The 23,870-nt window shown below is 54.2% G+C and overlaps 4 protein-coding genes across 4 annotated transcripts; 2 read left to right on the forward strand and 2 right to left on the reverse strand.

The window, feature by feature from the left end:
• Positions 1-403: 403 nt before the first annotated feature.
• On the forward strand, positions 404-4,681 carry NCLIV_001940 (conserved hypothetical protein; the record flags this gene model as incomplete). The annotated part of the gene is made up of 1 exon (XM_003879692.1): positions 404-4,681. One exon carries the CDS (start codon positions 404-406, stop codon positions 4,679-4,681), a length of 4,278 nt encoding a protein of 1,425 aa, XP_003879741.1.
• A 6,090-nt stretch (positions 4,682-10,771) lies between these two features.
• Positions 10,772-12,469, reverse strand: NCLIV_001950 (uncharacterized protein; the record flags this gene model as incomplete). The annotated part of the gene is made up of 1 exon (XM_003879693.1): positions 10,772-12,469. The coding sequence occupies one exon, from the start codon at positions 12,467-12,469 to the stop codon at positions 10,772-10,774; it is 1,698 nt and encodes a 565-aa protein (XP_003879742.1).
• A 2,009-nt stretch (positions 12,470-14,478) lies between these two features.
• NCLIV_001960 (phosphatidylinositol 4-kinase, related) lies at positions 14,479-17,903 on the forward strand (the record flags this gene model as incomplete). The annotated part of the gene is made up of 4 exons (XM_003879694.1): positions 14,479-15,101; positions 15,487-15,824; positions 16,082-16,276; positions 17,350-17,903. The coding sequence occupies 4 exons, from the start codon at positions 14,479-14,481 to the stop codon at positions 17,901-17,903; spliced, it is 1,710 nt and encodes a 569-aa protein (XP_003879743.1).
• A 1,354-nt stretch (positions 17,904-19,257) lies between these two features.
• On the reverse strand, positions 19,258-21,042 carry NCLIV_001970 (uncharacterized protein; the record flags this gene model as incomplete). The annotated part of the gene is made up of 1 exon (XM_003879695.1): positions 19,258-21,042. The coding sequence occupies one exon, from the start codon at positions 21,040-21,042 to the stop codon at positions 19,258-19,260; it is 1,785 nt and encodes a 594-aa protein (XP_003879744.1).
• Positions 21,043-23,870: the final 2,828 nt, after the last annotated feature.

Consider the following 23,870-nt stretch of genomic DNA (forward strand, 5'->3'; position numbering starts at 1 on the left):
CGCCGTCGTGGAATCGGCGTGTCCATCTCTTTGTGTTCTCTCTTGGTGTAACCAGGCGGAATTCCTTCGGTGTCAGGATCTCTGTATGAAAGGGATGCCGGCTGTGGTGGTGCCTTCGCTCTACGAGGGGCAACAAACGTAGAAGGCTCTTCTGTGACAACGATTTTCTCGAGGGACGGGAATGCGTGCTCAGAAGAATAGAAGCGCCAAAAAACATTAAAAGGAAACGTGCTCATGTGCCGGTTTCCACGCCTACAAAGACGGAGGCCGACCCCTCATGGTCAATTTCTCCCCTCGAGGTAGCTGTCTTTTGCCCGTTTCTGGACCATGCTTATCACCTGAAGAAGGGCGAGGCGTCTGTCAAGTGAGGTAGTCTTCCTGTCCCCCCTACTGTGTTGAGATCATGGGGGCGACGAGTTCGTCGTTTCAGGAAGATTCCACGGAGCCTTTTGAGGCTGCGGTAGCGGCGGGGAAACAGCTTGCCGAGTGGCAGCTTGCCCGTCTGGCCATTTTGGCACAGCGACGCCGAACTGGAGGGTTGGAGGAACGCAACAATCTCCGAGGCGGCGGCGAACAGCTGCCTCCGCCTTTCTCGTGCACGGAGAATTGTGGGGGAGCAGAACCGCGCCGAGGGGACGGGGAGAATTCTCTAAGCGGTTCCACCGCAGAGTCGAAGGGTAAACCCTGGCGTCGCCCACAGGCGCAAACCTGCAAAAGAGCTTCGGGTCCTCCCGTGCGGCAACCGTTCACTCTCTTCGCCGTGTCTTCTTCTCTTGCCGAGTTAAATCCATCCGCTCGTTTCCGATCTCCCCGGCGCTGTCAAGGGACATGCAGTGATGGGCGTCCCCTTGCCACTCAGGTGTGCGTGTCCTCGGCGGACGAACCACGGAAACGGACAGAGGACATCTCATCTGAAGACATCAAAGTCGACAGCACGAGGACGCCAGTTTTGGAAGAGGCAGAGGCTTTGATTGGGCAATCGGGGGTTTTCGCTGGAAACTCTGGTGAGCCGGGAAGCGCTCACCAAAGACCGAAGGTCTGGGAAGCGATCCAGAGCCGCGAACGGGCCAAGTCTGTGCCTTGCGTTGCGAGAAGAACAGCTTTGTTCGGATGCTATTTTCCATCAAGTGCCAAGAACGACACGTGTTCGTGGCGGGGGTCAGCACGTCCCGTGGACTCTGAGGCGTTGTCGCGTTCCTCCAGGCCACGCTCTATTCGCTCCACTTCTCTTCCGGCGTCTTCTGTTTCGAAGGAAACAAAAAGGTTCGCGAAGGATCGTTCCGAGGGCGATTTTCTGTCTCGAGCTGTTTTTGAGCCCTGCGTAAAGGTCATGGACATGAACGAGGACCGCGATCTTGAACCTGAAAGAAACCCCGCGCGAGAAACGAACAACGCCTCTACCTGGTCTCGGGCGTCCGGCCACCGAGACACGGGTTGTTGGTGCTCGTTTTCCCACGATTCGGACAGGGTGGGCACCCCTTCTTCGTCCAATGTGTTTCGCAACTCCCCGGGCTGGCCTTCACAGGCCGCCCCCCTTCGTCTTCTTCTTCTCCTCGCCCCTGAAATTTCCTCTTCGGCCTTGCCTCCCCTTCCCCACAGTGACCGCAGAGGGACGCGGTGTCTGATCAATCACAGTCCCACAGTCGTTCTGCTTCACACGCTCTACTTGCTCCAGCAGCGCGTGCGGAGTGACGACGAGCTGGCCAAGGGAACGAAACACAGAGAGGGTCTCGCCACATTTCACTCCTGTTGTGAATCTAGACGCGGCGAGCGTACGCGAGACTGTGAAGGCCGTGACGAGAAACCGTTTCTCCCTCCATCGGGCAGACCACTGCCACAGTCGCCTTGTCAGAAGGCGAGAACGGCAGATGTCTCGAGGGGTCCTTTTTGCTTCTCTTCCCACTCCACCGGGGAGAAAAAACAGGAGAGATGTTTGGACACACCTTTTTGGGTCCAGCTTGAACCCGATTTGTCTCATCCCTCTTGTCGTTCGGATTGCTCTCCACCCGCTGTGGATCGAAAAATCACGAAAGAAAACCAGCCCTCCAGTCTTCCTTCGGCTGTTCGACTCGACCACGGTGCGGCGTCTGCAGGCGGCGCCGTCGGAGCAAACCAGGCAGCGACGCCGTGGAACTCAGGCAGCCTGACACGTGTCCCCGAAAAGGAAGGACGGGTCACCCGGTTTCCGCTGGAAGGCAGTAAACGTCGACTCTTATCCGTCAGTGAACAACCGACTCGCCAAGACGCTGTGTGTCCTGGATGGTGCGCGCCGTCCTCTACCAAGCTTCTCCAAGACCAAAAAAAAACGGAGAGCCGATCAACGCGCCCGTCCGTCTCCCAGTTCGACCTCAACAGGACCCACCAAGGAGAGGCCTATGCCCGTGCACAGCAGGGAGTCTCTTCTCAACTTTTCCTTCCGGTTTCTCTCCCTGTGGCTTCGCCGGTAGCTCAAGTTCTCTTCGGCTGGCAAGCTCTTGCAAAGCGTCGGTGGTCTTGCCCCCTACAAGGCTCCAGCTCACTTTCGCTTCCTTGCCGTTCTTCAGAAATTTCTGAGGGGATCCATGAAGTGAGAACTACGTTTGTCCCAGAGAACTCGACTTCAGCTTCTCGGACCCAACTCTCTTTCTGCTCCCTGCCGTGTGTCGTGCTCTTCGTTCTCCAGCACTTCCGGGCGGAGACGCACTACCTCGCCCCACGCCTCTTCCTGGAAGGCCTTCTCAACGCGGGTCTTCTTTTCCTCTTCACGGGTGCGTCGTGTCCAGCCTTTTTGCCTGGCCAGACGTGCATCGAGGCGTGGGAAGACCAGCAGATGAAGAGCCTAGAGCAAGAATCGCATGTTGCGAGAAAACATGGTGCAAAGGAAGAGTTTGCAGAAACGAAACGCGCTACGGACGAACGAAACAAACAAGTCAAGACGGAAAGTATCTGGGTGTCCTCGCCTTCAGATCTGGGGTTCTGTGGGCCCCCGGAGAGTGACGTTACTCCTCAGGAAAAGGAAACGAGGAGCAGACACTCGTTTCAGGGCATCAATCGAGTGGTCGAGTATGAATACGAAGAAGACACGGAAATCACGGGAAACGAGTGGCTGTTTGGTACGAGTGGCAGAGGCGCAGAGACAACACATCGAGCAGTAAACCGAAAAACGCTTTTCGAATATTGCGTTGACACGAGCTGTGCGGTCGCTTCCCCGTCCGCACCGCCTCACGTTCGTTCTCCTGTCAGTTCTCTGGCCCTGGACGAGACAATCCTGGAGGAGGCGGCTGGAGGAAAGGCCGCTGCTCCACATGCGAGCCAGCAGAGTTCTGACGTAACGTATTCACTCCGGGCGGAGCTTCGGACCCCTTCTTCGCCGCTCACGCATGCGCCCGAGCGGCAGGGCTTCTCCTTTGTTTCCTTTTCCTCCGGATCTGCCCTTTCCCTTTCCCTCGAGATGGAATTCTCCGACGCGTCTGAAGCCAACGAAGGCGAAAGAGAGACAAAAGGCAGCAGTGCTCGCGGCATGCCTTCAGCTGTAGCGAAAGTGGACACTTCTTCACAGGCGGCTGGGCGAGACGGCAGCAAGAAAGAGTCTGATGGGAATGAGGGGCCATCCCCCTCTGTTCACGCTTTCTCCCAACTTTCAGCCCCAGCCAGCCAGCATTCAGCTGCTTTCGAAGACCTAGCGTCCTACCCCAGCCTTTCTCCGGTCTTGACAGAGCCTTCGCCACGGGGAGAGAGGGAGAGCAAAACGACTGCTGCTTTGGGCGTTCCGCAGCTGGACTGGATGTGTGGGCACTTTGCTATGGCGGTTGCTCATCGCGGTTTCGTTCACAAAATAGCCGCCAACCTGAGCCGCTCACGGCAGTTCCGACATGGGCCCATCCCCGTCTTTCCGTTTCTTGCTCCCCTTAACGGATCCGAATTTCACTCTTTTTCACATCTCGCTTCGTGTTCTCTGCCTTCACGTCCTCCTGCTGTGCCCCTTTGCCCTGTCAAGAGTAAGACACAGCTGGGCACAGAAGGAGAGGAGGAGCGAATGGAGCACAGTTCCTTCTTCACCTGCGTGTACCCTCCTCCTATCAATCGCTCTGTTCGACGCACTGTAGCCAGACACCTGGGGGGACGATACCTTCACACACCGGCGCACGGTTCGAGGCGCCCTGGTGGCCGAAACGATGAAGCCAAAGAGAAACGCCAGAGAAGGCGATTGAAAAGGAATGGCCAAGAGGATGGAAACGGGGGAGAGAAAGAATCAGGAAAACAAGGTGGAAAAGGAAAGAGTTCATTCGCTAATTGCGACGGTCAGAGACACTCTGAGTCGCCGGATCATACGCGGGACCTGGAGAAGAGCCGGGAAAAGGGAGAACAGGCAGAGAAGGAAGAGATGCGCTGGCACTGGAGAAGGCGTCAACTGCTCTACGAAGAATGCACTGGCCTCACTGCCCCGATGGCTGTGTACTGGCAACTGCGGGAAGACTTTGAGGTTTCTTCTCGACAGAAAAGGGGAGGACAGGGGGCCCACCCAGGCTGTCTCCGCTCTCCATTTGCAAGTGAGGAAGAGTGGAGAGAAGAGGAAGCACGCGAAGCTGGGGACTTCCACGTTTTCATAGTTGATGGTACTTGCCGGAGCAGGCGGACTCGAAACGGGCAGGGGCAAGCCCGAGATAACACAGCAGGTGAGATCCCCCGCCGCCTTGACTGAACTGTGAGCGGTCTTGGCGGTGGCCTGGTGGCACCAGACCAGAATGCATGGCAGCAGACTTGTGTATTTGCCATGTCGTGTCATTGTACCGGAACTGCGTGTCAACTCCAGATGGTCTCGTGAGGCATATGAACAGCTCAGGGCCTCCTGGATGTATGCATCGATTCTCGTGTTTTATGCTTTGCAGAAAAAACTGTGCCGCCCAAGGCGACTGCACCAAATTCTCCGCTTGAGATGGCCTTGCCACAAGTTCGAGCTTCGCCATCCTTGGCAGAACACGTCTGCCGAGAGGCTGATACCCCGCCAACCGCGGTCGCCGCCCGCCAAGAGCTGCAAAACGGGGCATCCGTGCCTGGCTGGCATCCGGAACAGAACTCAGTGCCGCAGAGAAGAATGAGCGACACCGGAGGTGCGGGAAGCGTCAACAGAGACAGAGAGGAGGCATGGAGACAGAAAGAAAGACGCGTAGTGATCGATACGGACTCGACGCACAGCTCCAATGCCGCGAGGAGTGTCCCATTGCGTGAACGGAGCGAACATGCAGAGAATTTGTCTCCTGCTCAATGGAGTTCCTTTTCTTTCTTTCAGTTCCCGTTCTGGAGCTGCGTATCGCATGCAAGAGACACACCGGTATCCGTTGTTACCGATGAAGAAGACGATGAGAGGGAACAAAGGATGGGTGCGTCTGTTCTTGATCCGCCCCCCCCCAGCAGCTTTCCTACTGGACAGTGCAGTAGAGGTAGAAGAACCAGGACCACTCACACGAATGCCACGAACCACTTAGAGGGAAGCGCGGAGGCGACGGTGCACAGCAGAAAACAAAGGGAAAACGCTATCGCACTCACAGACGATGAAGGAATACCGTCGTCGGTATGCGGGGAAAGTAACTCAAGACATGCATGTCGTGGGCTTCTCAACCCCTCAAAAAGCTCTTCTTCTCCTCAGCGTCTTCCACCCGGTCTCCTGCGGAGACTCTTGAAACACGGCAGAGTAAGGGTTGCGGCCTCTTCTTGGTGCAGTCCTTTGGCCAGACAAAACGTGAGCAGGGAGAGTAAGGGCGCGAGAACCAGGGAGCCTTTGTTGACATCTGAGGGGTCAGAGGATGGAAAAGAAGCGAGAGAGAGAAAGAATGAGAGACAACAGGTGTTTTTGGCGCTCCACGCTGTTGTGGCGCTTCTTGAAATCCCTGTCGAAGGCGCCAATTCCGCGAGAATAGAGGTAAACACAGGGGTGCGTGACGTCTCTCACCGTTCTTCAGGAATGCAGACGAATGTACGAATGTAGGTCATTCTTTTTGCGCCTCCCCCTACTCGTGTTGTTGCTCTCCCTTTCTGTGTGTCCATGCCTCGTCTCTGGCTGTGTTTTTTCCTTGTAGTCTGTTGCCATCAATCCGGGTTTCAGTGTCAGGAAAAGTGTAGTGCTACAGCGGCGACTGCATCTGTGTTGTATTCCGTTCATTTCTATGTTGCTGGAGAAAATACTTGGCTTTTCATCTTGCCCTCCACCTTGTAATGAGCCTTCACTTCCTCCTTTTCCTCGTGTGGGCTTCCACTCTCTTCTCTCTGTTCCTCCCCGCTATGTTTCTCTTCTCCCAGGCAATTCCCAAGAACCTCGCCGCCTACGGGGAAACTGCATTTCACTGGGTATGTTTCACGCCTGTGTCTTTCTCGCCTCCTCCGTTTTCCTCCCTCTCTTCTTTCTCTTCTCTTGGTCCTCCCCTCGTTTCTTCTTCATTCGCCTCCCATCACTATCCCTGCAATTTAGCGCACAAATTTTCATCTAGAGCGGCTCAAAATAACCCCTCCTCTCTTCTCCTCCCCTATTCTGAGTCTACAAATGAAACCAGACGATTGAACAGGGGACAAGAAAACAGAGAATCGTGCACCTCTCTCTCTCCCTTTTCTCGCATTCTCCATTCCTCGGAGGGGCAGGTTAGGGACCCACCGTCGTTACGTAACGATATGCGTGACCTGGAGCCAGTGGGGCGAGAAGGTGAGAGAGAGAAAATAAGAGAGGTGATAAGGAGCCCAGGTGGAAGCAAGGAACAAGTGACGATGGAGAATGAAGTGAAGAGGATCGAGGAACAGACAAAACCGGCTTCGTCTCTCCTCCAAAGAGAAAAAAAAAGGTTTCAGTCATTTTATTGGTTTTCTTGTTCTATGGGTCCAGCCGGCGTGGCCCCTCACGCACCCTTTCAAAGGTCGTCTGTGCTTCTCGCCTTCTCAGGCAGTCGTGTGTGGGAAATCCTCGCTAGTGCTGGCGCGCCCTCTTCTTCTACCGCTGTTGTATTGCAGGAAGTTATCCAAAGGGAGAGAAATTAACCTTCGCGTGCGAGTTCCTTGTCTTCGTTTGTCTTTGTCTGCGGGTCTGCACTGCTGTGTCTTTGCCTCTTTTTCAGTAAGGGGCTTTTACTCCAGTGACGCCGTTCTTCTCCTCTTTGTTTTTCATGTTGTTGTATTTCTTGTGTCGCTGTGAATTTTCTTGCATCTTTGAGATACTTGCCTTCTTCTTCATCCCCTTTCTTCCTTATTCTCCCTCTCATGTTGCCCTTGAGAGTGTACGTGCATGTATGTTTTTTTACCAGGTACCCTTGTCTTTCGTGACTGCGTTGGAACGGTGTAGTCTTCAGCTAGACCGGTCGTGAGATATACTGTGATTTTTGAACCGATTACCTGGCCCACCAGCGATTGTTCAACGTGTTTCGAGCTGCACATGGGGAAGCATGCCGTCGTGTTCCCCTAATGAGGGCGGCGTACAGTATCCTGTTCAGTTGATTTTTATTCCAAACTTCCTTTTCCTCTTCCGCAGAGGACCAGCGTGCGCATATGATCGAAAGTAGTCAAAAGCCGAAACAGGATATCGCCGGTTAAGGCCAGCGAAGTTGGTGACGCTGGCAGCAAAACCTTGGTGAGCTTTTTGTGATACTGCGGGTACAACACTGTCTCTGTATACTGTGTTGAAAAAATACCTCACATTCTGTATGTATATGCTATGTACTACTGCGTCAATTGCATTAAGTGGGTGATGGCTGAATCTAGCACGGGTGTGGAAGAACGGTCGGGGTCTCAGGTCATCCAGCACGAAATGTAGAGAGTGACCTACAGCAGCAAACAGACCAGCTCCGTGCATCCTATATCTGGTCAGTCATTCTCGTGTAGAGACCGAAATCGAGTCCTCTCCTTTGTCAACGGTGTCGATGGAATTGGAGCAGCACATGCAGTCTTTACTCCATATTTTCTTTTGGACCGGGAACGAAAAGTTTGGTCCTACGCACAAAAGGACCGACCGTATCCTTGTCTCCTACCGGGACACGTATGAAGTCGACTCCCCGCAAGATGTTGGCAGCGCTTTTTGATACAACAAAGAGACCGAGGTCAGTGTAACACTACCTAAAGAAACTGAGAAGGAAAGCTGCCTTTTTCCGTCACATGATTGCCCCAAACAAGACGCCGGTCGATATCTGTAACTAGGGATATCTGTGTGGGTGTGTGTAGATATCCCTACTCGTATTATCGCTTCGTTGACTGAGGTGATACCTGGACCAGAACTACCCACACACACAAGTCACAGCACATTGTTGCCTTGAGTGCGTCGTTCGTCGGGCCAGAAGACCCCCAGTGGCCTGCCTCCGCACCTCATAGAGGGTGGTTCCCAACTACAGCCAAGTACCATTTCCAAAAGGATCCGCAAGAGATGCACCCAGTACGAGCGGCACGTCGCTGACCACGAAGACGGGCCCGGTCAATCGCCACTAATAATCCACTAACCACTCGACACTTCAATAAATGTAACAAAAAGCTTTCCTCTAACACATTGGCGGTCTCTGCCAAAACGAACGGTCTCATCGCCAGTCGCAAATCCCCGCCACCACCTGGACACGACAGCAAAGGACAATCCGTTGCTCCCCCATTACAGTTGACCGCCGTCTGTCGTCCTAAACATATGTGGATGGGAAGAACCGGCATACGCGAACACGCTGCCAATCTTCTCACCGCGAAGAACGGCTAACCTCCATTGATTCGGCTCTAACCAGTTCTCAATTTGCATGGCGGCTCCGAGACAAAGCTGCGTCCTTCAAAACAAGCACATCCGCCCAACGACGGCACCACGGGTCTCTGTTCTGCTTTACCGTTATAACAACTTCCGCTTTTAGACCCGATATTCCATGTGCCTGATGTGTCCCCAAAAGCATCAATCACTGTTAGGGGCTGCGCTGCCAGAAGGGCAGCGACGTGGCATGCGGTCAGAATGCCTGAAAAACTCCATATGAAGGGTGAACAAATCTCCATTTCCTCCCGAACGCAAAACGGCCTTACTGTCAACCTGCCACTGAACCGGTCTGCAACCACGTGTGCCTCGAAAACCACCCCTTCCATATCCTACTGCTTATGACAGCTAAACGTGTAGGATTTCGTTTGCGATAGAAAAACTGATGTTTCTACAGTTTCTCCCTGTATTATTTAACGCCGTTAATTAGTGTCAGCTTTGATCTTCGGTACCAACGGACCTAAATTGCATTTCCACAATCTCAAATGGTAGATAGGGAACCACCTGTCTCCAGACGATCTTAACCCAGCTCACATACTACATCAGACGGTGAACCATAGTCCCTAACTGAATCGTGTTCAGTAACATAGAAGTAATGAGCCGACATGCCGGAGCTCTCTCACGTGACATATCTCGTTCCACTACCAGCAACCATAGGGATTCTCGCCTATTAGCAGCTAACACATTTGTAGCGCTGAACGAAACAAGCCTCCGAGTTTGTTTCGGACATCAATTGAGAAGGCATGTTCGCGCACTCTCGAACCTCAAGCATTATACTAAAACGACCCGACCGCGGCAATTCCAGCTAGCTCTATCTTTTACCACAACTCGAGTCTCAGCTACAATTTCGTAATCACAGATATCGAGTGCGGGGCATGACCGTCAAGAAACCTCAAAACGGTGACATCAGAGCCCGATGCCGCAATCATTCTTTTGGCCTTCGTATTACCGCCAGTTCACGCCATCTGCCGCTCCACTTCTACGCAGCAGTATGCTTCTTGACCTTCTTACTACTGGGTTTCCCAAAGTCGTCGAAGCCGACGCCCAACTCTCTAACATCATGGTCGTCGCTGCCAACACGCACAGTCTCTCATCTCTTATCGCGAACCCCCATCATCGACTCGCCACCAGTCCACACTACATTCCGTTGTTCCCCCACTACATGTGACTTCCATCTGTCCTCCTATACATCCGTGAATGGCAGGAGCCGACCCGACATACACGGCCATGCTACCGATCTCCTCACCACGAAGAACCGCTACTCTCCGCTGACGCTACTCTCCGCTGGCGCTACTCTCCGCTGACGCTACTCTCCGCTGGCGCTACTCTCCGCTGACGCTACTCTCCGCTGACGCTTCTCTCCGCTGGCGCTGCTCTCGCGACTTCTCCATCTGTCTGCACGCAGACTCCGAGGCGAAGGTGCGCATTTCAAGCAAGGCACACCCGCTCCAACAAGGGCAACACGGGTCTCCGTTATGCTTTACCGTTACAATAATTTCCGCTTTCGTACTCGATATTCCGTGTGCCTTGTGTGTCCCCAAAAGCATCAATCAGTGTTAGGGGCTGCACCGCCAGAGGGGCAGCGGCGTGGCACGCGTTCAGAATCCACATTCGTGAATGCCACTCATGGTGGAAACTACACAGAGGCGAAGCCGGACCTCGGCCACGCACGGCGCTGATGTGCCCGAAAGAACCTCCGATCTCCCCTTCCCCCCCTCCAACTGCGCCGTCGACGAAGCTACACACACTGGAAAAGACGGCTGACCACAAGGACTGCAGCTGCAGCATTTGCAGGCGATCACGCGCATCTCCTCTCTACACGACTGCCAACTGCTGCTTTGTCTGCAGCACCGTCTCAGCCAGAAAATACATTACACTGTTTCAAAACACATACGAAAAAACGGTGGTTTCGGCAAAACAGAAGCCGGTGACTCCAAATGCTGTGTTGGCCTCTCCTCGGGGATCCTACAGCGTCGTGCCGTCCGTTGCGGCTACGCCTTCGTCGCCTTGAGTTGGTCCCGAAGTTGGCAAATCACCGTGTGCTCATAGTTGCGGTTCACCTGGTTGGTCGTACTGACGCAGTGCAGAGGAAATCATTTCTCCTATCTCTTGGAACTGCGGAGTATCCATCGCTTGCAAAGCGAGCAGGCGTTGCGTGGGCGAAGGGTTGAGAAACATGTAAATGAGGGTTTTAACTGGTTCCGGCACCCGTCGGCATGTTTGAAAAAGGTATTCGATGCTGTAGGTCGACCCTTCACCGGTGTGTGGATAATTCCCGCACCATATCCAGAACAGTGTCGCTCCCAGACTCCAAGCATCCATTGCGTGCGTGTACCTGACTTTGGGAAGGCCAAGGAAGAGTACTCTGCGGACCACACGAGCCTCAGGCGCTGCAAAGTACCAATTAGTCATCGGTTCTGCTTTCGTTCCAGCTTTAACCAGAGAGTCAAATTCACCAAGGTGCACGCTCCCACCATTTTTCACCGAAAAAGCATCTGGGGTGATCATACCATGCACAACGCCTTGGTCTTGAAGGATACCTACCAGTCTGATGGCCTGAACAGAGATCTGCAATCGAACATTGAAAAGTAAGTGGCGTTGTTCTGAAGATCCTTGGCACGCTGAGATTAAGTATTCGATTCGAGCTTGCGTTTGAGGAACCGGCAACAAGTAATTCAGTACCCAACGTCTCTCGTAATCCGAGGACGCCTCCTGAGATATCGGCTTCCCGGGGATCTTCATCAAATCGGCAGCGACCAAAAACCTTAGAAGCCTCTGAGCATGAATCGGGTTCCTCACCTTCGCAAACAAACCAGTGCACAATGCTTCGTTCTTCAGTTTAGCTATAACCCGTCTAGATGGCTTTTCACTGGTGGTGCCAACCTTTACACCAATCTTTTCTTGTGTCGCTACGTCTGTCGCTTCAAAAACAATTATTCCGGAAACCGCGTCGATACGTGGTCCTCTTACGAGTTGCCTATCCGGTTGGCCCAACTCCGAAGCTAGTGTCACAACCTGACCCTCAGCCCATAACTTCTGGGATACCATATCATCGACAGCAACGTCTAGCCGTGTCCCGACCTGGTTTTGGATTCCGGGAATACTTTCTAATGCCTTGTGGAGGATGATGTCTCCACGCTCGCTGCCATGAAAATATAACGGATTCGTCTTGACATCCTCGGGCTCTTCGTCTGTAAAAACGGGTCGTGGCTGGACTGGCCGCAATCGCCGGTACAATAGTGCAGCGGCAGCCGGTATGTCGTGTCGGAAAAATCTTACTCCACGCCTCCAGTGCTGAAGCAGCCTCGTACGTAGAGGAACTCGACGCGGCTGACCCTCTTCTTCCTCACCAGCTGATCCTCCTCTCCGCCTTCCTCGCCAACGCAGGCGCGCGAGTAACCTTCCGAAACGTGTGGGGGGCTGGGTCGGGGTCTCGGTCTCAGTCTGATTGTCTGCTTCGGATGGCACTTGCTCGACCTCTTCTTGCTCCAACCATGACCCCCCACGCTTGTCCTCCACTTGCTCCTCTGCGACAAAGTTGGCTTGCTCAGCAGAAGCGGTGCGATGTTCACCCACGAGACCTCCCACGGGACTGACACTCAAAGCTGCTTCCGAGTCATCCCAGGACTGAGGCAGCAGAATGCCAGCGCCTCGCTGTGCGTGGCAAAGTGCCAAGACAAGCAATGCCCCAGCTAGCCCGGCAAGACAATTAGACCTGACGGTACGAGCCGAATCTTCCATGTTGATAAGCTGGGAAAATGGAAAAAGCGCTGTAAAGGGCGGGTCTAACACGTAGATTGGTAAAAAGTGGAGATCCAACCAGTGGAGTGAGTTCGAGCAGGAGGTCTGTCTCTCCTGGTTGGCTGCTAGTTACTGGCTTTTTAGCGTTTGATACCTCGCCCCCATGCGGTGACGCCTCCCTGGTGTGACCTGTGTATCGGCTTGTGTTCAGAGAAAGCCCGAGCGGGCGCTTGCGGCTGTAGCCCGAGGAGAGAGCTTGGTGGCCGTTTGGCGACTACTGCTTAGCAAAGGTCGTTCAGAAAAGAACAGCGGAGAGCCGCGAGAAAGCAGACTCCTGAGTGCCTTCGTAGAAACGGCGGGAGTACTCTTTGTGTCTGTCGTGGTACAGAGAAAGTAACTAAAATTCAGAAGGGAAAGTATTCCCTTCTGTGGAGGCTGTGTGCCGTGCCTTTGTAGCTCACTTTTCCGTCTTTGGACTGCACACGTTCCCACTTTTCCGTCTTTGCCTCGCCTCCTTTCTCGTTCCTGCTTTGTTGGCATCTTAATCCTTAAAACTGTCCCGTTGGCTTTTCAGATCACTAGCCGAAAAAGCCATTTTCTCGTGGCTGCTACCGACTCTTCTCCGGGATGACGCGCGCGACACTAGGGGGAAGAAGGGAAATCTGAGTAGTGAAAACGCGACTTGAGGCCGGAGAGGGAGGGGAGAGCAACGTGGAGAAACAGCGGACGATGTTCTGAACAGGAAAGTTAATGTATACTAATTTCTAGTCGTGTCTTAATGTCGGTGGAGATGTCGATATTCAAGTCGTCCAGTTGCTTTTTCTCTTTCGTTTCAATCCTCGGGAAGCTCTCTCTCGTCTTGGTTCAGACGGCCTTTCTTTTTTGCATTTTTCTCTGCTGTGTGTTTGGAAATTCTGACTTCGCCCTTTAGTCGCCGTTCCAACAGAGGAATGAAAGCTGGGGAATCGATGTGTTGTGTGCTCGTAAGTTACTGGAACACAGAGACTCCGTCCCTCTCGCCCGTTGTCGTTGTTTTGCTTGCGAGTTCTCCGTCTTTTCTCGTGCACGACCCTCTTCGTTTCTCCTGTGTCTTTCTTTGTTTCGCACGTCATCCCCTGTCTTCTGCTAACTCAGTGCGATTCCTTCACCGTTATTGTGCTTGGTAGACCACACCAGCATGACGTCTGCCTCCAAGCTCTTCAGTTTTTTTTTCGCTGGTTGAGTCCGTCTCGTTTTTCATCGTTTGCTGCCTCCTCAGTCATTTAGTTCTCCTCGATTGAGTGAGCGTTGCTCGTTTCCGACAAGTTCTTTCCGTTCGTTAGAAGCAACGCGTTTTTTGTCGGGTGGGAAGGCGGCGTCTGGCGTTCTTTCTGGGTCTCTTTGCGGTCGTCCTGTCCGTTGTCTTTTTGCCATATGTCCGTTTCGCGGCTCTGCCGACTCTTTTGTCGCTCTGTTTTCTTCTGCGGGCTGCTTCCAGCCCCCTCCCTTTCACATTCGAACCCTTTTTCCTCAGCAGCCTGCACTGTCGTGTATTGTCTTTCCTTGACTAATTCTCTCGTTTCTCGCCGCCTTTCTTTCAGGGCGACTTCTGCTTTTGTCTGATGACACACGACGAAAAAATTCACTCGTTCTCCTTGAACTGCTGCGTTTTTTCCGCCTACTGCTGTGTCTGCTTCTCGCGGCACTAGAAGACCGCGGACGCACACGGCTGCTCCCGAAGCTGCTGTTCACCCGTTTAACGCTCTTCTTTTTCATCCCTCGTCGATATCTCGTCTGTCTTCTTGCATCGTTCTCGAGGATTTCCAGGTTCAGTTGAAGGTTTCCGTCTAGGGCGTCCTGGACTCCGTCCAGGGTCGCAGGGTGTCGGGGTGTCCATCAGGATCTCCGGAGAGTTACGTTTTTCTTTTCCACCTTCTCGTTCAATGGGTACGGAGTTGCTTCTGTGATTTCTGCGGGGGAGTGTTTTGTCCTCCACACTAGTGGCTTCTGTCACAGCGGGAAGCCACACCATGGCATCACTATCCTCGTCCACAGCAACAGAGCGTGTGATACTGTCTTCGTCTTCTCCTTTTTCTCCCGTCCTTCCTCCTGCCGCTTCCGACGAAGCGCTCTTCTCTCCTGAGCTCTCCTGTAGCCGCCAGCCTGCGTCCCCCGCTTCGCTTCCTCGCGCGTCGCCCGAGGCGTGTGCGGCGAAAGAGTTCCCTGGAGCGCCCAACTCCACGCTGAGCGGCTCCTCTCCTCTCTCAGGGAGTCCAAGTTCCTCGAGCCTGTCGATTCTCGACGATGACGCAGCCGGAGTCTTAGAGGCAACAGCGGCGTTCCTCGTAGCTTCTCCGGATTCCGACGCCCCCCGTGGCGATTCCTCTTCCAGCACATCTACGCCGCCGCCCCAGTGTCCCTGCCAAGAGCCTCTCAGACCGTTTCACGCGAGCGCGGTCCGTGTCGAGGAAACGAGCGACAGCAGCTCGACGGGACCCCCGAGACCCGGTCCGGGTGTCGCGGGAAGTGCCTCGATGTCGGCAAACAGCAAAATGGAGGGTTTCGAGATCAGCGGGACTTCTCTCGCTGGCGGACGCGACGCCACAGAGTGGAAGCACGTGCCGACCCAAACGAAGGAAGAACAGACAGCTCGGTTTGCGTCTCGGGAGACAGACCGAGCGCCTTCTCCGTCGGAGGATTCCCAGAGGTCGTCTGTTTCTTCGCCGCAACCTTCACGTCCTTCGTCTTCTCCCGAGCACGGGAATCCAAACGCGTCGGAAATCTGTCCCCCACAAGACACGCCACCCTCGCTTCCTGCCTCGGCGAGCGGCCCCGAGGCACCCAGCGCAGCTGGGTCTCAGAGAGACTGGACGACTCGAACAGCAGACAGGGGCAGGGACAGATCTCGCATCTGAGGGCGCCAAGAGCACTGCACAGGAGACTGCGCTCGAAGCCTCCACGATTTCGAAAGACGATCGCCCGCGTTCGTCTGCCTCGTCGTCTTCGTCTTCCCTGGGGTCGTCTGCGAGTTTGGTCAGAGTGTTGAGCTCGAGCAGCTCGAGTTTGGGGCGCAGGGGCGACGAGGGCAGCCTTCTGCGGCTCTTTCAGTCCGATTACTTTGACGCGTACTTCCACATGTACTACTTGTTTCACAGGCAGGAACCGGGCGTCCACGAATACTTGGTGAATCTGCTGTACGTGAAGCGAACAGACGAAGACATCATCTTCTACCTCCCGCAACTCGTCCAGCTCTCGCTGGTCCGCTTCAAAACCTCGTCGCTTCACCGCTTTCTCCTCGACAAAGCGAGCAAAAGCATGCACCTTGCTCTCATGGCGTCTTGGCTCTACCAGTCAATGGTGGAGGACAAAGTAGCAGGTGCGGAGCCAGAGAGGGGCTGGGAGAGACGCGGAAACGGCGAAAAATCGGCGACGCCAGAGTCTCGAGTTCTGACGAGCAGACACGACAGAATGGATGGAGCCGTATTTGTCCGATGCCTTCTTTCCCTGCTTTGTCGTTGGTGTCTATGTCGCACAGTTGGCGCCCAGCTCCGTTTCCTAAAACGCAAAGCCAAAGAGCTAAAGCACGAGTCTACACCTCTTCTTTCCAGGTGCGGCTGCTGCGTTTTTTTTCAGGTTTGGAAGAGCCGGCGCAGAAGATGACGCAGGAGGTGGAAATGGCCGTTGTGAATTGCAAACCGCTCGGCGCAGGAACACAGCAAAGCGGATGGGGTCGGAAGGAAGAGATGGAAGAACAGGGACATGGCGATCGAGGAGAGGAGAGAAGACGCAACTCCGAAAATGAGTTCGCCGTTGATCTTTTCAAAAGACGTAAGTGGGAAAAAGGAGAGCGGGGGGATGTAAGGGAAGAGAGCGCAAGTGAAGGGAAGAAAGAAAAGGCCATGGGCAGGATGCACAGACAGGCTCCTCGGGTCCTCATCGTTTCTTCCACCTGGTGGACAGCCGCTGCGTCATGCCCTGCACATTGGCCTCTCCTTCAACTTGCTCCACTTCCGTTGATCCTTTTTTCCTCATGACGCTCGTTTCTAGGTCTGCCCCGCCCTCGTCTCTACCCCGTCCCCCCTCCATGTGCGTCGGCAAGTGCTGCTTCTCCCTGCCGGGGGCTGCCGTGTTCGACTCCTCTTTCCTGCTTCCTCCGCCGCTTCCCCTTTTCCCTCTTGCTGTGGGTCTATTCCCGTGGTCCTGTTTTCCTCGATGCTGTCTTTTTCTTCGGCTTCTTCGCGACTTTGGGCACGTGACGGCGCGCGTCGCCAAAACTGCCCTTGGCCACGCCAGAAGGACCGAATTCAAAATTGAAGTTATTTTTGCATCCTGGTACTTTCCAGAAATCCTTAACGCTACAGGTTTACAGCCAGTTAGTCAAATGGTAAATGAAATATCCTTGTTCTCCAGAGGCGCCAAGACGCGCCAGTGTGTGAACTCAGTCACGGGGTCTTTCACGTGAAAAACGTTTTGTTTTGGCTTTCGCTCAGGACGCATCGTGCAACTGATCCGCCAACATCAGCATGCGCTCCACGAGTCCCATAGCGCAAAGGCTTGTTCCTCCGCGCCTTCGTCGCCTCTCCTACCGGGTGCTCTCTCCGCGGCGCCCAGTGAAACTCAGAGGGTGGCGACAGCCAGCTAAAGGGACGAAGGCAGGCCCTCCAGTGCTCTTTCGTCTCCGCATTCTTCCTCTTTGTCCGAGACGTGTGAGTCTGTCCGTGGTCCGAGTTCGCGCGACGAGCACTCGCCTCCACTGACTGTCGATTCAGAGGCTGCAGCTACGTCGCGTCTCTCTCAATCGTCAGATTCCGCATCGTCTTTCCCGTCTCCCGATGCGTCTGCGCGGCGCACGGCAGCTCCCTCGCTGCCTGTCTCGGCCTGTCCTGTGTCGCCTTCCTCAGCCGCGGGGTTTGCCCGCGGGCCTCTGCGGCGGCCCACGCTGTCTTCGGGCGCTCTGCGTCCGCGCATTCCCGAGAGCCTGCGCCACTTGACGGGTCCGACGACGATGTCAGGGGCGAAGGTGAAGTTGCCGTCGGTCTACGGGAAGCTGGGGAATCCCCTCGCTCTCTCCACGCTACAGCTGCTGCCCTTTTCGAGCACGGGCGCGGTGTCGCGACGCGAGGCGCGAGAGAAGGTGCGCAGCGGGGGGAGGTGTGAAGGCGCAGAGGAAGAGGCAAGTGGCGCAGGGGACAGGAATCGAGACGCGCCGGCAGGTCGGGAGGCGACGGGACCGAACGGCCGCAGCCTGGAAGAAGCGCAGGGGGACCGGGAAGACGAAGGCGGCGACGGGAGTGCGGACTGGGAAAGCGACGGACGGGAAATGGAAGAAGAACTCCAGCAGTTTATTATGAAACAGCGACGGTGTGACTACTTCAACACGTTGAACCACTTCATTTCTCTTCTCATCGATGTCTCCAACGCCCTGGCTCTCGAACCGGATCGGTCGCTGCGGTAAGGCATATCGACCCCCCCCAACTTCTGTCTGTGCACCGTCTCGCGTTCCGTCTCTTGCTGTTCTCTCTCGGGGTTTCTCAGAGTGCTGCTTCTCTCTCCGCGGACGTTCTCGCCTTCTCGCCTATTAGCAGCCAACACATTTGTAGCGCTGAACGAAACAAGCCTCCGAGTTTGTTTCGGACATCAATTGAGAAGGCATGTTCGCGCACTCTCGAACCTCAAGCATTATACTAAAACGACCCGACCGCGGCAATTCCAGCTAGCTCTATCTTTTACCACAACTCGAGTCTCAGCTACAATTTCGTAATCACAGATACCAAGTGCGGGGCATGACCGTCAAGGAACCTCAAAACGGTGACATCAGAGCCCGATGCCGCAATCATTCTTTTGGCCTTCGTATTACCGCCAGTTCACGCCATCTGCCGCTCCACTTCTACGCAGCAGTATGCTTCTTGACCTTCTTACTACTGGGTTTCCCAAAGTCGTCGAAGCCGATGCCCAACTCTCTAACATCATGGTCGTCGCTGCCAACACGCACAGTCTCTCATCTCTTATCGCGAACCCCTATCATCGACTCGCCACCAGTCCACACTACATTCCGTTGTTCCCCCACTACATGTGACTTCCATCTGTCCTCCTCTACATCCGTGAATGGCAGGAGCCGACCCGACATACACGGCCATGCTACCGATCTCCTCACCACGAAGAACCGCTACTCTCCGCTGACGCTACTCTCCGCTGACGCTTCTCTCCGCTGGCGCTGCTCTCGCGACTTCTCCATCTGTCTGCACGCAGACTCCGAGGCGAAGGTGCGCATTTCAAGCAAGGCACACCCGCTCCAACAAGGGCAACACGGGTCTCCGTTATGCTTTACCGTTACAATAATTTCCGCTTTCGTACTCGATATTCCGTGTGCCTTGTGTGTCCCCAAAAGCATCAATCAGTGTTAGGGGCTGCACCGCCAGAAGGGCAGCGGCGTGGCACGCGTTCAGAATCCACATTCGTGAATGCCACTCATGGTGGAAACTACACAGAGGCGAAGCCGGACCTCGGCCACGCACGGCGCTGATGTGCCCGAAAGAACCTCCGATCTCCCCTTCCCCCCCTCCAACTGCGCCGTCGACGAAGCTACACACACTGGAAAAGACGGCTGACCACAAGGACTGCAGCTGCAGCATTTGCAGGCGATCACGCGCATCTCCTCTCAACACGTCTGCCAACTGCTACTATGTCTGCAGCATCGCCTCAGCCAGAAAATACATTACACTGTTTCAAAACACATACGAAAAAACGGTGGTTTCGGCAAAACGGACGCCGGCGATTCCAAAATCTGCGGTAACCTCCCCTCGGAGATCCTATAGCCTCGTGTCCTCCGTTTCATCTACGCCGTCGTCGCCTTGAGTCGTTCCCGAAGTTGGCAAATCACCCTTTCCCCATAGTTTCGGTTCACCTTGTTGGTCGTATTGATTCAACACAGAGGAAATCATTTCTTTGATGTTTTCGAACTGCGGAGTCTCTGTCGCTTGGAGAGGAAGAAGGCGGTCTTCCGGATCGTGTCGTAGGAACCCCTCCAGCAGAAATTTCACTGGCTCCGACAATTCAATGTTTCTGCAGCGTTTAAAAATCCATTCGGTGCCGCCCAAAGGCGCCGACTCGGTATCAGGAAGGTCCTCGCACCAGATCCAGTGTATCGCCAAACCCACTGCCCATGCATCAAATGCATATCTCTTGTGCTTCCTTGGATCATAAGAACGGCCCTGTCTTGACGGGTCAGTGGTTTCCGGTGGCTCAAATCCTCGACCGAAGGTAAATTCCGAATATTCACCTTCTTTCACCATATACCTCAACTTACCCAAGAACACGGCTCCGTTCTTCTGTATGAAGATACTACTCATTTGCAAATTTCCATGCACGACACCGTGGTGGTGCAGGCTGGCCGCCAGTTTTATGACCTGAACAGTGAGCTGCAGCCGAGCATGGATCGCGAGGTTGCTGTTTACATCAGATGATCTCGACAAGCCCTCTATAAGCGAGATAAGATTAGTTTGCATCAGGGGATACAAAAAGTATCGGTTCACGATCCAAATGCGACTCTGCCCTACGAGGCCCCGGCGCGACAGGCGTGTTAGTCGGGCCCTCACTATATCGGTGGGAACCAGCAATCTCATGTACGTCTGAGCTTGCTTTGGGTTTTTGATGTTTGGAAACAAGTTGATGCACAGTACCTCGTCGCGCAGCCCTTCAATATCCATGGCAGACGGTTTCTCCGTAAAATATGGAACACTCACAGCGAGCGTTTCTCCCGTCTCTCGGTCTGTGGCTTCAAACACGATAGCCGATGGACCTTTGCCGAGCATTCGCCCTCTTATCAGCGTCCGTGAAGGCTCGCCTAGTTCCGAGACGACGCTAAAGTGCTTCTGATTACGCCACAACATCCTGGAGACCAAATCATCGTATGCCGAGGCTTCCCTGTAGATGATTGGCTGCCCCGCTTCCGGAATACGTTTAAACAGTTCCTCAAGTATGACGTCTCCGCTATCTCTGCCATGATAATACATAGGATTCGTCTCTACATCCGACGGCACCTCGTCAACTGGAAACAGACGTGGCTGGCCTGGTCGCAGTCGCCTGTACAATCGTGCAGCGGCAGCCGGTATGTCGTGTCGGAGAAATCTTACTCCACGCTTCAAGTGCTGAAGCAGCCTCGTACGTAGAGGAACTCGACGCCTCTGCTGCTCTTGTGCCGCACCAGCTGATCCCCCTCTCCCCCTTCCTCGCCAACGCAGGCGCGCGAGTAACCTTCCGAAACGTGTGGAGGACTGGGTCCCGGGCTCTGCGTCGGTCTGGTTTTGTGCTTCGGATGGCACTTGCTCGACCTCTTCTTGCTGCAACCATGAACCCCCACGCTTGTCCTCCACTTGCTCCTCTGCGACAAAGTTGGCTTGCTCAGCAGAAGCGGTGCGATGTTCACCCATGAGACCTCCCACGGGACTGACACTCAAAGCTGCTTCCGAGTCATCCCAGGACTGAGGCAGCAGAATGCCAGCGCCTCGCTGTGCGTGGCAAAGTGCCAAGACAAGCAATGCCCCAGCTAGCCGGACAAGACAGGACGACGGTCCGACAGACGCAGACTGTTCCATGGTGAAAAACCGTCACCAACAAAAACACAAATATTCAGAGGTTAAAATACATACGTAGTTAGCGGGGCATGTTTCTGAAGTAGAGAAACAAAACTGTCACTACCATCCGTCTAGCGCCGGGGTGTGCAGTCGTCCTGCGTCTCGTCGAGAGCTTAAGCCAACCAGAAGGCACCACGCGAAGCGCGTCGGCCCGATGCCCGTCGCTGTAGGCCGCGTAGCCACCTTGGCCGCCCCATGCGATATTGGGCCGCTTGGCTAGATCCACATCTCTCCTGCATGGGCGTGTCTCTCATGCGGAAGTGCGGCACTGTTTGCACTGTGTGTCCATCGTCTGCTGATGTGACTCCTACCGAGTGCAATGGATCAAATGCAGCAGATGACAAAAACACTTGAAACTGGTGGGAGACCACCAGAGCCGTTGATGACTACCCAGTTCTGCTCAGCAAGGATTACAACACAAGAGTGTCTGGAGGCAGACCACACGTCGGATTGTTGTACATTCACAATCAGTACAGCGCAGTCATACGCCGCATTGGTGTCGAGTGAGAAATGAACACGAGAGCAGATCCTGGCGACGCCAAAATCCCGACACCTCCAATATACATTGCTTTCCACTGACATCGCAGTCCGCGCATGAGTATCATACCGCGATACCAAGTCAGAGTGGTCTCTTCTTTTCCCAGTGCTGTACTACAAGTAGTAAGGCTTCGTGAATTCGGCCAGCAGGATGCCTGAAAAAACTCCATATGAAGGGGGAACAAATCTCCATTTCCTCCCGAAGGCAAAATGGCCTTACTGCCAACCTGCCCCTGAACCAGTCTGCAACCAAGTGTGCCTGGAAAACCGCCCCTTCCATATCCTACTGCCTATGACAGCTAAACGTGTTGGATTTCGTTTGTGATACAAAAAAAACAAACTGATGTTTCCACAGTTCCCCTATGTATTATTTAACTCAGTTAATTAGTGTCAGCTTTGATCTTCTGTACCAACGGACCAAAATTGTATTTCGACGATCTCAAATGTTAGATAGGGAACCACCTGTCTCCAGACGATCTTAACCCAGCTCACATACTACATCAGACGGTGAACCATAGTCCCTAACTGAATCGTGTTCAGTAACATAGGAGTAATGAGCCGACATGCCGGAGCTCTCTCACGTGACATATCTCGTTCCACTACCAGCAACCATAGGGATTCTCGCCTATTAGCAGCTAACACATTTGTAGCGCTGAACGAAACAAGCCTCCGAGTTTGTTTCGGACAAAAATTGAGAAGGCATGTGCGCGTACTCTCGAGCCTCAAGCATTATCCTAAAACGACCCGACCGCGGCAATTCCAGCTAGCTCTAGCTTTTACCACATCTCGGCTCTGCGCTACAGTTTCGTAACCACAGATACCAAGTGCGGGGCATGACCGTCAAGAAACCTCAAAACGGTGACATCAGAGCCCGATGCCGCAATCATTCTTTTGGCCTTCGTATTACCGCCAGTTCACGCCATCTGCCGCTCCACTTCTACGCAGCAGTATGCTTCTTGACCTTCTTACTACTGGGTTTCCCAAAGTCGTCGAAGCCGATGCCCAACTCTCTAACATCATGGTCGTCGCTGCCAACACGCACAGTCTCTCATCTCTTATCGCGAACCCCCATCATCGACTCGCCACCAGTCCACACTACATTCCGTTGTTCCCCCACTACATGTGACTTCCATCTGTCCTCCTATACATCCGTGAATGGCAGGAGCCGACCCGACATACACGGCCATGCTACCGATCTCCTCACCACGAAGAACCGCTACTCTCCGCTGACGCTACTCTCCGCTGGCGCTACTCTCCGCTGATGCTGGCGCTACTCTCCGCTGACGCTACTCTCCGCTGACGCTTCTCTCCGCTGGCGCTGCTCTCGCGACTTCTCCATCTGTCTGCACGCAGACTCCGAGGCGAAGGTGCGCATTTCAAGCAAGGCACACCCGCTCCAACAAGGGCAACACGGGTCTCCGTTATGCTTTACCGTTACAATAATTTCCGCTTTCGTACTCGATATTCCGTGTGCCTTGTGTGTCCCCAAAAGCATCAATCAGTGTTAGGGGCTGCACCGCCAGAAGGGCAGCGGCGTGGCACGCGTTCAGAATCCACATTCGTGAATGCCACTCATGGTGGAAACTACACAGAGGCGAAGCCGGACCTCGGCCACGCACGGCGCTGATGTGCCCGAAAGAACCTCCGATCTCCCCTTCCCCCCCTCCAACTGCGCCGTCGACGAAGCTACACACACTGGAAAAGACGGCTGACCACAAGGACTGCAGCTGCAGCATTTGCAGGCGATCACGCGCATCTCCTCTCAACACGTCTGCCAACTGCTACTATGTCTGCAGCATCGCCTCAGCCAGAAAATACATTACACTGTTTCAAAACACATACGAAAAAACGGTGGTTTCGGCAAAACGGACGCCGGCGATTCCAAAATCTGCGGTAACCTCCCCTCGGAGATCCTATAGCCTCGTGTCCTCCGTTTCATCTACGCCGTCGTCGCCTTGAGTCGTTCCCGAAGTTGGCAAATCACCCTTTCCCCATAGTTTCGGTTCACCTTGTTGGTCGTATTGATTCAACACAGAGGAAATCATTTCTTTGATGTTTTCGAACTGCGGAGTCTCTGTCGCTTGGAGAGGAAGAAGGCGGTCTTCCGGATCGTGTCGTAGGAACCCCTCCAGCAGAAATTTCACTGGCTCCGACAATTCAATGTTTCTGCAGCGTTTAAAAATCCATTCGGTGCCGCCCAAAGGCGCCGACTCGGTATCAGGAAGGTCCTCGCACCAGATCCAGTGTATCGC

This window comes from Neospora caninum, chromosome Ia (genome assembly GCF_000208865.1).
Source record: "Neospora caninum Liverpool complete genome, chromosome Ia".
Taxonomy (NCBI): domain Eukaryota; phylum Apicomplexa; class Conoidasida; order Eucoccidiorida; family Sarcocystidae; genus Neospora; species Neospora caninum.